Below are 13,929 nucleotides of genomic sequence, written 5' to 3' on the forward strand. Positions count from 1 at the left end.
AGAATTCTGCTGGCTCACCCCCACTCCAGAGCCAGCTGGCTCACCAGTGCCCCTTACTGCACTGGAGGGGGTTTCTAGAGATGCCTCCAATAAAACTCCGCTTCAGGGGAGCCAAAATGCTGCACCCCACAGGCCACGGCTCTACCGTCTCTCTCCAAGTCAGGTCTCCCTTAGCTGGCAGTGGCAGTGGCAATGGCAGAGGCTGGAGGGCTAAGCAAGCCATGCAGATAACTGACACCTGGCTCTTGTCTTTCTGGGTGTGGCCTCAGTGCCATTATTTCAGAGCAACTAGAAACATTCCTCCCAATACTCTCTGTTAGCAAGAATGCCCACCTTTGAATTAAGCACTTACTGCTGCCAGGGTTCTTGCTAGCTAACAGCTCGATGACATAATTTTCGATCCTTATACTGACATAGGCAAGACTAGTATCATTACCTTTATTTTTACTAAGGTTCAAAGAGGTGGAGCAGCTTGCCCAAGGCCTCATAACCAGCAAGTGGGTTCTGAACACACATCCCTCTGACTCCAGGGCAGGCACTCATAATTCCTAAATGTGACTGCCTCTATAGGATTCAACTTGAGGACAGGGGACCAAGGGACTTGCTTGGGCTCTTCAGTCCTCCATGAGCATGTGTCTGGGAGAGCAAGGAATCAAGGAATGAGCTCTCACCCCTTATAGATCTGGGGCAGGTGAGAGGGGCATAAGATGAATCAGAGGAGCCTGAATGACAGGTGTCAGGGCTGCCACACAGGCTAAAAGATTGTATCCTGGGGACAGCTTCTATCTTCACCTCATGTTGGGGTCAGCCCCTCTAGGAGCCATTAGCCACCCCAGGGGAGGGATGCTGAACAAAAACTTCCTTGCCAAGCCAAATACTGATCACTGGCTCCACGAAGGGCAATGGGAACACAAACTCATTTAATCCTCGGGACAATTCTAAGGATGCCTATTTTGCAGAAGGGAACAATTGAGGCAGACAGTTGTCTAATTTATCCATGACCCCATCCACACAGTGGATTCTGGGATTCAGACCTAAGCAAACGAGTCCAGAGTCCTTGCTCTTAACCACTGAGACCCAGTGGCTCAGGTGAAGTCCTCAGCCCTGGACTCTCCTCTGGTGGCAAGGAGCATGGAGGCATCCTAAGCTAGCCTCCTCTCTCCTGGTCTGCTCCTGGGGAAAAAACAAGTGATTTTGGAACCTGTGCTCCATACTGCCCCTTCGAAGCTCACTCTGGACTCACTCCCCCTTCCAAAAGACCATGTCCTCTCCATGTGCTCCTGGATTCCCTCTCCCCTAGCAACCTCCTTTTGGTTCTCACCTACTTCCTTCCCTTTCACTCCCCCCTTGGAAGGCAGTTCAGCTAGCACTCATTAGCACGTGTTAATGAGCTTCAATTCATGTCTCAGTCACTCTGGGAGGGGACAAAGGAGAGATGATGCTGCCATTCTGGGCTTAGGGTATACACATGGCCAAAATAGACCCACCCCAGGGCTCAGATCACCAGAGAAGATGGGGAGAGGGCCCAGTGCCCTGCTTGGGGAGTCCTGTCTGCTGTCCTCAGGATGTGCTATCAGTAGCTGTTGCTGCTTCCTCTGAGCCCAGCTGAGAACATCCCTAGGTCAGAGCTGGACAGTGTAGGCAAATGTCCGCCATGTCCTGAGGTGGATGAGGGTAAGACCTAGTCCAGGAATATCTAATTCTGCTGCCCCTGGCCAAATGTCTGAAAGCCCCCAGAGCACGTCCAGGGTGAGCCAAGTCCCAGAGGTGGGGAGAGGTTCCCAGGGGAAGGACAGCCACCACCCCACAGAAAGCGGAAGCCCCTCCCCCACTCCTTCCTGAACCTTCTCTGGAAACTCTCGCCCACTCTCACCTGAATCTTCCCTGGGAGTAGCTGATCCCAGCTGCTCCCCTCTACAGCCTGGAGAACGCATGGCTTTTCTACAAGACCAGGCCCCATTAAGTGGCCCATGTGGAGCATGGAAAGAGCGCTGGGTTCAAATCCTAGCTTCGCCGCTTATTTGCAGGGTATATCATTAAATCATTTTAAGTCTCAAATCTCTTGTCAGAAAAGTGGTCCCTGCTCCTCCTATGAGAGAGTCAGGTGAGAGAAGGCGTGAGAGAGACCTAGTGACCTCTTAAGTCCGAATGCCAAATATTTGTCAACTTTGTATTAGCATTACTATTAGTGTTGACACTACCGGCAGCGAGCGATGCATGGTGGCTGTACCATAGATGGTCAGAGAGGCGAGGCAAGGGCAGCCTCTCCCCCACTTTCTCCAGAGAGCCTCCAGTGTCGCTGGCCGGGCGCCGAAGGGTCTTGGGCGCCGACGTGCGGGCCCGGAGGGACCCAGGCAGAGCCCCTCTCGCGGCCGCCCCCGCCGCGCCGCGCCCCGGCCGGATTCCCTGAGCGAGCGCGCCCCCTGCCGGCGGCCTGGCGCGGGCGCAGCCGCGGCTCCTATATAAGGGCGGCGTGGCGCGGGCAGAGAGCCCAGCCCGAGCGGAGCCAGCGCGGAGCGGGAGCGCGGCGCTGCCTGAGGTCCCTGAGCCGCTCGCCATGGCTGGCCCGCAGCAGCAGCCCCCTTACCTGCACCTGGCCGAGCTGACAGCGTCCCAGTTCCTGGAGATCTGGAAGCACTTCGACGCAGACGGTCAGTAAATCTCCCAACTTCTGTACCTATCGGCCCCCAGGGGACCTGCGTTGGAGGGGCAGGGGGCACCGAGGGACGCCAGCAGGCGGACGTTTGCCCCCCAGGAAGGTTTTCTGGTGGCAAAGCCTGCTGCAGTCGGGGGTCTTGAGTTTGGGAGACATCCGGCTGCCTCTGGTGACAACTGCCAGTAACTTTTCTTCCCTGATATAGGTGACACAGAGCCCACCCGCTTTTGCAGCCTCATTCTGGGCAAGTTGGTGCCTCCCCAGAGAGGAAGCCTGGGCTGGAGATGCTCCCAGGGCCACACACACCCCTCTCCCTTCAGGGTAACTCCTGACTTCAGCTGCCTGCAGCCACAGGTCTCAGAAGCCCACTCATTTCTTCGCTCTTCTTCCCATTTTGTCCAGTGGCCCCCTTAGCCCTGTCACCATTCTGCAGGCTGGGACAAGTTGAGGGATCCTGGGGGTGCAAACCTCGGCCTCTCCAGTCTGGCTGGCCAGAAGCAGGAGTGGAGAAGGCATTGAGACCCTGAACCTCCCTCCTGGGCCTCTTTTGTTTATTTTCCACTCCCCTTGGGCATGTGGGTTTCCCGACCACAGTGATGGTGGGTGTGGCAGGGGCAGGATTAGGGTATCAGCCCCCCCCCCACCTGCTCCCTCACAGTGCTAACCTGTCTGTCTCAGGGTGCTTTTGATGACTCCATTGGGGTAAGGGAAGCATAATCTTAAATGCCTCAATGACGAACTCTCTGGTGTGTGTGGTCTTGACATTGAGTAACCCAAAAAGCAAGGGCTGGACTCGATGACCTCTGGAGGTAGCGCCCAGCACTAGCGTACCAAGAGTCTGTCATGGCCTGACTCCTGCATGAAGGGAGCCCCCTCCCCCTGCACCTTTGGAGGCTTATAATATTACTAGACTTTTCCTCTGTCGCTCCTCTCTGAGCTCCTAAGTGGGCATCCAAAATGTTCTGGCATCTCAGATCCATTGGCAGGGTGGCAGCTCAGGTGTTTATCCTGGGGTGGAGAGCGAGGGAGCAGGGAAACAATATCAGATGGTGGCTCACGCCATTCTATCTTCCTCCCTCCTCCACCTCGGCAGGGTGTGAAGGTGGCAAAACAGAGATCTTCTGCCTAGAGTACCATGGGGAGGCAGGGGTTAAAGTCTAGGGACACTAATGGGTGAAATTTTGTTTCCTTGGAGTCCACAGAGAAAACTGGAGGGTCAGAGGACTGGGTTCGTGGATCCCCGGGTTAGGACTGGGATCTGTGAATTACTGACGGAGGTGGGAAGATTGTAAAATCTGTAAAATGGAGCCAAGGAGGGGCTATATCCCCAATCCCCCCGCGTGTGCCATAAACTCCTTTGGTAAAAAGGACTCTAACAGGATTGCAGCCTCTCAGTATTCCAGATGACATGTACATTCCCTAAGGATGCGCCTGCCAGTTCATCTGCACCAGAGACTTGCATGATTCAAGGAAAGTTACCAGGCGGCCAAGGTTATACCACTGGCCTCCCGCTAGATGAGTCAGCTATAAACAGAGGACTCTACAATTCTACTTTTCCCCATGCTCATAGGGACAACCAACAGCGCTCTCAAGAATCACGCAGATCCTTACATTTACCTGTGACATTGTACTTTTCAAAACACAATTGCACCTCCGTGAGTCCTGCCTGGTGGGGCTCCTGGGCACACTATGACTTCCCATGTGCCAGCGAGGAAACAGACGCAGGGAGTGACTTATCCAAGGTTGTGTAGCAAGTTTGTGGTAGGACTGGTTTCTGGCCGGTGCTGTTCCCCCGCTCTGGTTTCTGGGCACCTACTTGGGTTGAAAGAGGGTTTTTTTCCATGATGATAGGTTGGAGTCTCCCTCCCACTCATCCACAGAAAAGCCCCCAACCCAGACTCGGTGGTGATGGGCAGTTCCTCTTATCCCAGAAAGGTGGCCTTGGCTTGGTTGGAATATAGCTAAGCTACCACTAGACCCAAGAGTCTTTAAAGCCCCCCCCCCAAAAGCCACTGTACCTCTGGCTCCTTCCTTCTCCTGTGTGAAGGGGAGTCTGGTACTTGCCTTCTGCACCCCTGTCTGTCCGGCTTCCCATTGCACCCCCTGGGTTCAGCTCAGGGAAGTCTCAAGAAAGGGCCAGGGACCCCACAGAGAGGGAAAGTGAAGAGTTACAGCACCAGCCATATACACCAAGGCTGGTGGGTTCGAACCTGGCCCGGGCCAGTTAAACAGTGACAACTGCAATTAAAAAAAAAAAAAATAGCCAGGCATTGTGGTGGGCACACATTGTGGCGGGCATTGTGACCTAGCTACTTGGGAGGCTGAGGCAAGAGAATCACTTAAGCCCAAGAGTTTGAGTTTGCTGTGAGCTATGATGCCATAGCACTTTACCGAGGGTGACATAGTGAGACTCTGTCTCAAGAAAATAAATAAATAAAATGTCAGAGGTAGAGGAGAGGTGATTTGGGGTAATACTCATACAGTCAAATTGGAATTCCACTCAAGGATCCAGAATTAGCCTTTGGGTTGCCTTGCTCCATTCCTTCACTGGGACCTTCTTCCCCCACTAGCTGTCCCCTCCTGAGCACCCAAAGCCTGCAGGTGAGCCCAGCAGCTCACTGTTTGAAGTGTTCTCAGCCCTATTGGGGCCTCTCTCCTACCAACTCTGGCTTCTGTTTTCAACCTGGGGTTTCTTCCCGACCCTAAGAGTCCCCTGCTGCTCGTGATCTTAAAGACCTCTGGGAGGACTCTCCTTTGCAGCTCACCAGGTCCCTGGAGAGAGCACGCAGGAGCCCAATTAATCACAGCCACCAGGGAGCGGGAGCCACCTCCCCACCGCTTCTGGGCTCCCATAGAAAACAAAGCCAAGCAGACCTTGGGAGAAGGCTGGATCCTGAGGCGAGATGGGGGTGGGGGCAGGGGACTCTGACCCATCCCTCAGCCCACTCCAGAGCAAGGGGTCAAGGAGAGGTGATCCAAGTGCCTTTGCCCAAAAGTCACAATATCTTCAAAATTTCATTAGCCTTGTGGTGGAGAAAGGAAGGAGCATTTGTTTGGAAAGTGAGAAATTGGGACTCAAAGAGACAAATTGTTTTCACAAGATCACACAGCAAAGCAAGAAGGGGGGAGGCAGGAATCCAATCCCCTAGTCCATATCCCCTAGTCCAATCCCCTAGTCCCCAGTACGACTCCACAGACTCTTCCTCAGCGGTCAGCCAAGGCCACACATCTGGGTTTAGATGGTGTCTCTCAAAGGCAGAGGTAGGAAAGATGACAGCCAGGCCCACCCTATGGCCCTGGTAGGGCCTGGGACCCCCCCCCACGTGTCACCTCCATGCTCTGAGTGACCCTAAGGGGGCCTTACACATCTGAGCCCATGGCCCTGTAGATTTGTAGATTGCTGGTCACTTCTTTATCGGGAACATTCTCACTATGCAAGATCCAGGTGGGCAGCTTGGAGTTCACACTGCCGTCTCTGGGAGCTCGTGACCAGACAAGCCATCAGGCTCCTGTTCTGCTGACAGTTTATAAGGAGCAAAGTTGAGGCTTAGAAGAGAAGTGCCTTTGTTTTTGCTACCCCCTTGGAAGCAACTAAGAGTGTCCCTGTACTCTGGGTTCTCTCCCAGAGACAAGCAGATATTCATGGGACCAAGTAGAGAATCTCATTCACGTCCAAGAATCTGGCCTACATAGGTACGCTATTCTGCATGGACAGACAGCGTATACAAAAGTGATATGAACGGCGGGGTCTATTACAGAGCCCAGAATTCTGAAAATTGGGAGAGGAGGGAAATGTGCTCCACTAGGAAACAGAAAGTAAATTATGGACATCTCGATGATGGACTACTGGGCAACCAATAAAAATGAGATGTGACTTTTGTGGTGACATGAGGAAAACAAACATCCAAGATGTACTATTAAAATCTTTTTTAAAACCATAGCAGAAAGGCCGGGCGTGGTGGCTCACACCTGTAATCCTAGCACTCTGGGAGGTCAAGGTGGGTGAATCACCTGAGTTCACCAGTTCGAGACTAGCCTAAGCAAGAGTGAGACCCTCATCTCTAAAAAACAGCCAGGCGTTGTGGCGGGTGCCTATAGTCCCAGCTACTCGGGAGGCTGAGGCAAGAGAATTGCTTGAGCCCGGGAGTTTGAGGTTGCTGTGAGCTATGATGCCACAGCATTCAATCCCAGAGTGACTGAGACTGACTCTGTCTCAAAAATATATATATATATATAATAATAATAATAAACCATAGCAGAACACTATTATAGTAGAAGCCCGTTATCACTATTTTTTTGAGACAGAGTCTCACTCTGTGTCCTGGGTAGAGTGCTGTGGCATCATAGCTCACAGCAACCTCAAACTCTTGGGCTCAAACAATCCTCCTGCCTCGACCTCCTGAAAACTGGGACTACAGACACCTGCCACAACGCCTGGCTATATTTGGTAGAGACGGGGGTCTCGCTCTTACTCAGGTTGGGCTTGAACTCCTAAGCTCAAGCAATCCACCCGTGTCAGCCTCCCAGAGTGTTAAGATTATAGGTGTGAGCCACCTCACCAGGCCATGCTTTTACTATTAATGACATGTGTATGCCAGAGAACATTTAAAAGACTATAACTAAACAATAGTGGTTCTCTCTGAAGAATGAAGTTAAATTAAAGGGCATTTTCTTTTACTTCCTAAGTTAATTTCTGTGGGGTTTGAAAATTTTTACAAGAACATGTGTGTCTTGTGTCATCAACAAAACAATAAAGATGTAAGACAGTAATTTTATGGACACCTCCCCTTCCCTCCCCCAAAAGAAATACACACACATCTCCAGGTGGGCAGACTCTGCCTAGACTTCTAGGCCTTTGTCCACCTCCATGGCCCTGGTGAAGCAGGGGGTTCTCAAAGCCTCGCACAGGTCCTGAATCCTATTCCTTATCCCTGTGGGCCACTGAAGTCCCCAGCACCCAGGGACTTTGAGAATAGTGACAAGGGCACAGAGGGCTGAGGAAGGGTCTTCCCAATCGGCCCTCCTTGTACTCTGAAACCCAGTGGCCGTGACAGAAGTAGTCTCCAAACCTACACACTGCCCCAAGGCCCCCTGGCCGGATGGGAGTGCCCAGGCAGGGCACTCGTCACTGCTAATGTGTTGTCTCCAACTAGGGTAGAGGCAGGAAGGCCAGAACAGCAGTGCCCCTCAAAGGTGGTGAGAGGCCTGGGTGTTGGAACACACATGAGGGCTCTTGGAAAGCTAAAAGGGGGCCACACCAAAACAGGGTGACAGAATCAACGGCGTACATCGAGTATTGACATAAAACCTCAACGTCTACAGTGCAGCCTAATTGTGTTGTTCATAAGATAATCGTCGGATTGATCAAAACGATTGGTTCTTGGCCCATTAAAGTCAACAGGGTCCAGTGCTGGAAACTAAGGTGAAAGTCACCGAGGAGGGCTTTCCGTGAACCCTTTAGTGTATCTCTGGGGGTCTGTGTGCATCTCGATTGGACATAGCATGATGTCAGGATTTCAGGCCTTTAGGAGCAACCCCTGCCCACCAGGCCTTGAGAATGAGTCCCCCCGCCCCCTGGGTCCATCCCCAACTCCCCAGTTGTTTCACGAACAGTGAGTGTCCATGGTGCACCAGCCCTGCGCTGGGGGCCTCTGGGAGGCATCTTGTGTCCCATCCCCCCCACACCGTGATTGCACCAGCCAGGGTGGCGGGAGGCAGCTGGGTCTGTGTAGACCTGAGGCTCCCCAGGGAGATGGCATAGGGGACGCGTTTCACAAACAAGACACCAGCCCGCATTGCCAGGGCAGCCACCACCCAGCAGGTCCAGGTGGCCCTGCCCTGCTCAGCTTGTTTATTCCCCTCCAGACTTTAGGGGTTTTACCACTTGAGCACCTGGGGGAGGTTTCCAGGGCTAAGGAGACCCCTCAGGGAAATCTATTCCAATACCGAGGGAGCCAGAATTAATAGAACAAGAGACGGCTCTCCAAGAACAGTGCCTCTCGGCGGCGGTGCTGTCCTCCTTCCCCAAGCTGGTCCCACCTGGGGCATCTGAGGCCTCTCCCCCACCCCCCACTCTCTGCTGTCTCCCCTCTTGTCCAATCTGCCCCATCCTTCTGGCCTCCCCTGTGTCTGGGACTCAGCCCAGCACTAGGCTGCCAGATGTCCACAGGTTCAGGGGACCCAGCCCAGCTCCAGAGCCACCGTTCCAAAGCAGCACGGCCCAGAAACACGGATTGCAATTCAAGTGGCCAAACATTCGCTGGGTAGCTGTTTGTTCTGGGGCTTATTCTTTTTTACAAGAAGCCACCAGAAGAATGTGTGTGTGTGTGTGTGTGTGTGTGTGAGAGAGAGAGAGAGAGAGAGACAGACAGACAGACAGACAGACAGAGAGATTGGAGCCAAGATAAATGGATACAAACAGAGGTTGCCCCTGGAATGGCAGAAGGAACCCAGGCTAGTCCAGGACCTCTGTTAGCGGTGAGTGGTGTGCCTGAATCTCCTTCTCAGGTTCCTGCCTTCTGACATGGGGTTGGTAACTGTTTACCTGGCAGAGCCGTGGAGATCAGATCAGGAGGCAAAAGCTCTTTGCACGTGGTATGCTCCATGCAAAGTCATATTAATACCAAAGCAGAGCCTGGAGAGGTCAGTTTCTTCTCCCAGAGGGATCTGACCTGCCCCAGAGGGTCCTAAGGCTGGAGATTAGAGGGCGATTTGCCTTTCAAGAAATTTGAACTCAAGACACACAGACAAATGGCCTGACCTGGCAGACACATTCTGGTGCAGCTTAACAAGATGGTGTGGAAACTTCAAGACCCTGCTCCTTTGACTTCTTTGACCCAGTGTCCCAGAGGGCTACAGAGACCAGTACATTGGAAGGAACTGATGCCACATCTAGGCCAGCAGTGCTCAAACCTGAACGTGCTGGAAGGCTGGTTAAAACACAAAGCCCTGGGCCCCAGCCCCAGGGACTTGTATTCAGTAGGTCCTGGGTGGGGCCTAAGAATTTGCATTTCTAATAGGCTCCAGGTGACACTGATGTTGCTGGCCCAGAAAGCAGTTTGGGGACCACAGAGCCACAGCGCTTCCCAATTTTAGCATGTTGGAGAGTCACCAAAACAGTGGCATAAGCAGATTGCTGGGCACCATCCCCAATGAGTCAGATTCAGAAGGTCCAGGGTAGGGCCTGGGTTTCTGCATTCTTTACAAGTTTCCAGGAAATTCCCAGGCTTCTGGTCCACAAGCTACACTGTGAACAGCAAGCCCTCATCCTCCAAAGCTGCTGTATTAGAATGTCACCTTAATAAGATCCCCAGGTAATCTGTACCTACCTGATGGTTTCAGGCATGCAGCTCCAAGGCATTCCTAACCGGACATCAGAATCTCCCGAGAGCTTAAATAACAGCCCATCTGTCAGCTGAACCAGAAACTCAGGGGTGGGGCCCGGGCAACAATATTGGTTTAAAATCTTCACAGGTGAGTCTCATACACAGCCTGGGCTGTGGACCAGAATTCTAAGGGAAGAATGGTGCTGAGACTCATTGAGCTGAAGGGTGAGGAACTTGCCAGCTCGAGGCCACACGTGGCCCTCCAGATCCCCAAGTGTGGCCCCTCCACTGAATCCAAACTTTATTGAAAGGATTTGTTTTGTAAAAGTTGAATTCAGTCAAAAGGCTGCACCCAGGATCCAGAAGGCCACAGGTTCCCCACCCCTGGCGGATGCTGATGTCTCCTACTTATGGGAGATTCTGCATTTTCCAGAGTGCATTCACAGCAGGACCTTGTATGGCTCTCATCATAACTATAAAGGAGAGAGAGCAGACACAGTTATGCCCATTTCAGAGATAAAGAAACTGAGGCTCAGAGAGATTGATTTGCCCAACACCCCATGGACAGTCATAGAGCTGGCGGTGGAATTCTACCTCTCACTGTTCAACACTTAGAAAAGTCTGTACATAAAAACCTCAGCAGAAACGAGCAGGAACCTTTGTTGTGGGGTGGGGCATCCTTCTGTCAGGCTTCCCAAGTGTCTGCAATCAGATTAACACCAAAGGAGCACCGTCTCATTTTCAGTTGGGGGAAACCGAGGCACGAGGGTGGTGAGGAATGGCAGCAAGGGCAGACTAAGGATAGATGCGGGGTCCCTGCTGGCCCCTTGCCCCTTCTCCCTAACATTCACAGGATGCGGTTTGATAAGATTAGGAGTGATGGTTACCATGGTAACCACATCCTTCCCATCCTTATAGATGCCCATCCTCGGGAGACTTGCTTGGTGGCCCCTCACCAGGCTCGTCTTATTACTAAGAGGGTCATGGGGAAAGCAAACCATCTGTCCAGAGTCAGCATCCTCCCTAGAAGGATGGTGGCCAGCTACCCTTTGCCCTAGCCCCTGCGATGGGGCCTTTTGGGGGATGGGTGGGGAGTTGCTTTGAGAGAAGCTAAAGCAGTGCAGGCCATTCGGGGGGCGGCCCCACAAGATACAGGCTCCTCCCCTCTGGGCCCCATGGTCCCTGCCTGCCTGTCTGACCTCTGCCCCTCGCCCTCTGCTTCCCACTGCCTGCCTGCCTGACTCACTCCAACAGTTAAATGGTCTCAGGGAACGGACCATGTCTAAAACTTAGTTATAACACTCGGCATAAAGTGGAATAAAGGAGTGTTCGGTAGAACCACATTTCTGTCCCCCTGTTGGGGTGCACAGGGGTGATGGGGGATTCCCAGCGTGGTGAGGGGTGGGCTCGCCCAGCCTTGGCACCTCCTGCTGCCTCCTGGAAGGACATGTGTCTTGTGGTGCCACCATCCCAGCCTCAGCTCCCTGGCCTGCCCCTAGTTTGACTCCTCCCTCTCTCTGTGCCCTTCCCAGTGGCTGGGGCTTCTGCAGGAGGGCTTCCCAGCCCTTCCTGTCCAAGTAGCCTTGGAAGTCCTTCTGGATTCTCTGACATCACCGGTCCTTCATTGCCCTTGACACACCCTAGAAATACCCTGTTTAAATCTATGCTGATTGTCCTTGCTGATTGTCTGGCCTCGCCCCCACCCCATTAAAACATAAGCCCCATGACGGCAGCACCTTGTCTAGCTCCTTTGCCCCTAGGGTACCTCACAGGCAGCCCACACAGAGTGGATGCTCAGCAAAGCTTCTGGGAGTGAACGAATGAAAGAACGAAGTCTGGATCAGGAATTAGGAAACTCCAGTTTGGGTCCTGCCTCGCTGTGTGATCCTGAGCAAGTTGCTTACCTTCTCTGTGCCTCACTTTTTTCTGTCACCTGGAAAGGGCTCTACACTGCCATGTTGGGAGCTGTGTGTCTGGAAGGCCTGTGATGCTTGTGACCTCTTGGAAGGCAGGGGTGACGCCCTGTATATCACCATCCCTCCCCCCTTCCCAACAACCAACGCAGGCTGTACACATAGTGAGGCCTTAAATCATCTGCTGAAGCCAAGAAAGAGGGCCAAAGTGCTTTGAAAAGTTAAAGACATTCTATCTGTACAGGAGTCACTGACCTTCAGAACTTTCCTGCTGGGAGAGGCCCTGCCTGATTGTCTGAGTTTCTCAAAGTTGTTAACCTTCCATCAAACCTTTCTAGAACAAGATGGAGTAAAAATAAATACTTCTTCTTTGTAAGTCCCAGAAAAACCCCGAAGAAAGGGGGCCCCTATAGGTCTGTGTTTTTCCACTTTTCTTCTTTTGGTTCAGATTGCTCGGTGGGACATAGCACAGGGCTGGCCTTGCCTGCCCTGGCCTCCCTCTGCGCCCCCAACTCTTTCCAGCCTAAAGAAAGCAGCCCAAGGCCAAGGTGTTCCCATCACGGGCAGCAGGCACAAACCCCCAGCCCTGACGGTCATGCCTGCCTGCATTTTTGAGGCTCACCGTGGGCTGGCACATTACATGTATGGTTACCCCATTAATCTTCTCAGCAGCCAGGGGGAGGAAACCACTATCACATCTCCATTTTGTAGGTGAAGAGACTGAGGTTCCGAGAGGCAACATCCATAGTTTGGGTACAATCGAGGTAGGAGAAGATTCAGAGAACCAGGCGTTAGTGCCAGTAACACTGCTGACTTCTGAACAGTCCAGGTAAAGGGGACAGAGAAGAAACGCAGAGAACATCAGGGACCCTGTGCCAAGCAGGGGCCCAACAGCAGGGTAGTAGTGAGGGGGCGCCATCAGAGCTGAGGGGAAGCTGCTGGCTGCCCCCCCATCCTTGCCCCCGCCCCCCAAGTTCATTTCAGCCACTTCTTCATATCCTCATAAAACAGACACACATTCACTCACGTATCTGCCCAGCCCTGGCCTCTGTTCCTCTGACCCACTCAGTGCCAGCTCTGAGCCCCTCACCTCCTGGCCTGGTTCGGGCTTCTGGAAGCTTTAGTAGACCCAGAGCTGAGCTCAGATTTCCACCTCCATGTCTAACTCTACAAAGCCTCGGGAGGAAAAGACTGTAACTTTGCCTTCTCCACCAAGGGGACAACGTACCTAAGCAATTCTAAAATAGCCAGATGGCCCCTGGAAGTGACCAGGAGAGATAAATGACTTGCTTCTCTAACTTAGAGTTCGTACTTTTTGCCTACCAAGCCCTTCCCTGCCCGCTTTTCCCCCACCCGCCAGGTCTCACAGGCTCCTGAAATTCCAAATCTTGCATGAAGTTTTGCAAAGCAATCTACAAGAAAGACGACCACCCCATCCTGGGGAAAAGGGAACTCAAGTCTCACTTCCCCCCACCATTACAATCACACCTTTTCCCTGCAGATAAATACATCATTTATCTCATAGAGTTCTCCCCATGCAGTAGTGATTGTGGCATCTTCTCCGCTAGAGGGCGCCACTATGGTTATTTATTTGGAATTTAGATTCTCAGGGGTCCAGAAAGATGGGGGGAAAGCATCCCGCCCTGATCCCCGAGAAGCCAGGGTAAATGCTCCTTTTTAATTTTCTTTTTACATTTGTAATTCCATTTGCCCTTGATGAAAGCTACCAGCCCTCTTCCTGCTCAAGCTGAAACTCCTCTACAGGAATCGTGCTCAATGGCTTTAGATCAAATTTAGAACTTGACTTTACGCCAATGGTTTCCAAATTTTGCTGTACATGGAAATCACCTAGGAAGCTTTAAAAAAAAACAAACATAATGCTTGGTTCAACCCCAAAGCAATCGCATCAGAATGTCTGGAGGTCAGAGCAGATATCCACACTTTTTTTAAAGAGCCCCAGGAGATTCCAGCATGCAGCAAAGTCTGGGAGGCACAGCCTTAACTGTGTCTGATTCCCACCCACAAATGCCTCCTC

General features: G+C 52.5%; 1 protein-coding gene across 1 annotated transcript in view; it reads left to right on the top strand.

The window, feature by feature from the left end:
• The first annotated feature begins 2,557 nt into the window (after positions 1-2,557).
• Positions 2,558-13,929, top strand: part of CALB2 (calbindin 2) — a 29,431-nt gene continuing 18,059 nt past the window's right edge. Inside the window, exons 1-2 of the mRNA XM_012806108.1 lie at positions 2,558-2,651; positions 3,315-3,358. Coding sequence (XP_012661562.1) covers positions 2,558-2,651; positions 3,315-3,358 — 138 coding nt within the window. The remainder of the gene's footprint in view (positions 2,652-3,314; positions 3,359-13,929) is intronic.

This window comes from Otolemur garnettii, unplaced genomic scaffold (genome assembly GCF_000181295.1).
Source record: "Otolemur garnettii isolate 467f Iridium unplaced genomic scaffold, OtoGar3 scaffold00047, whole genome shotgun sequence".
Lineage (NCBI taxonomy): Eukaryota > Metazoa > Chordata > Mammalia > Primates > Galagidae > Otolemur > Otolemur garnettii.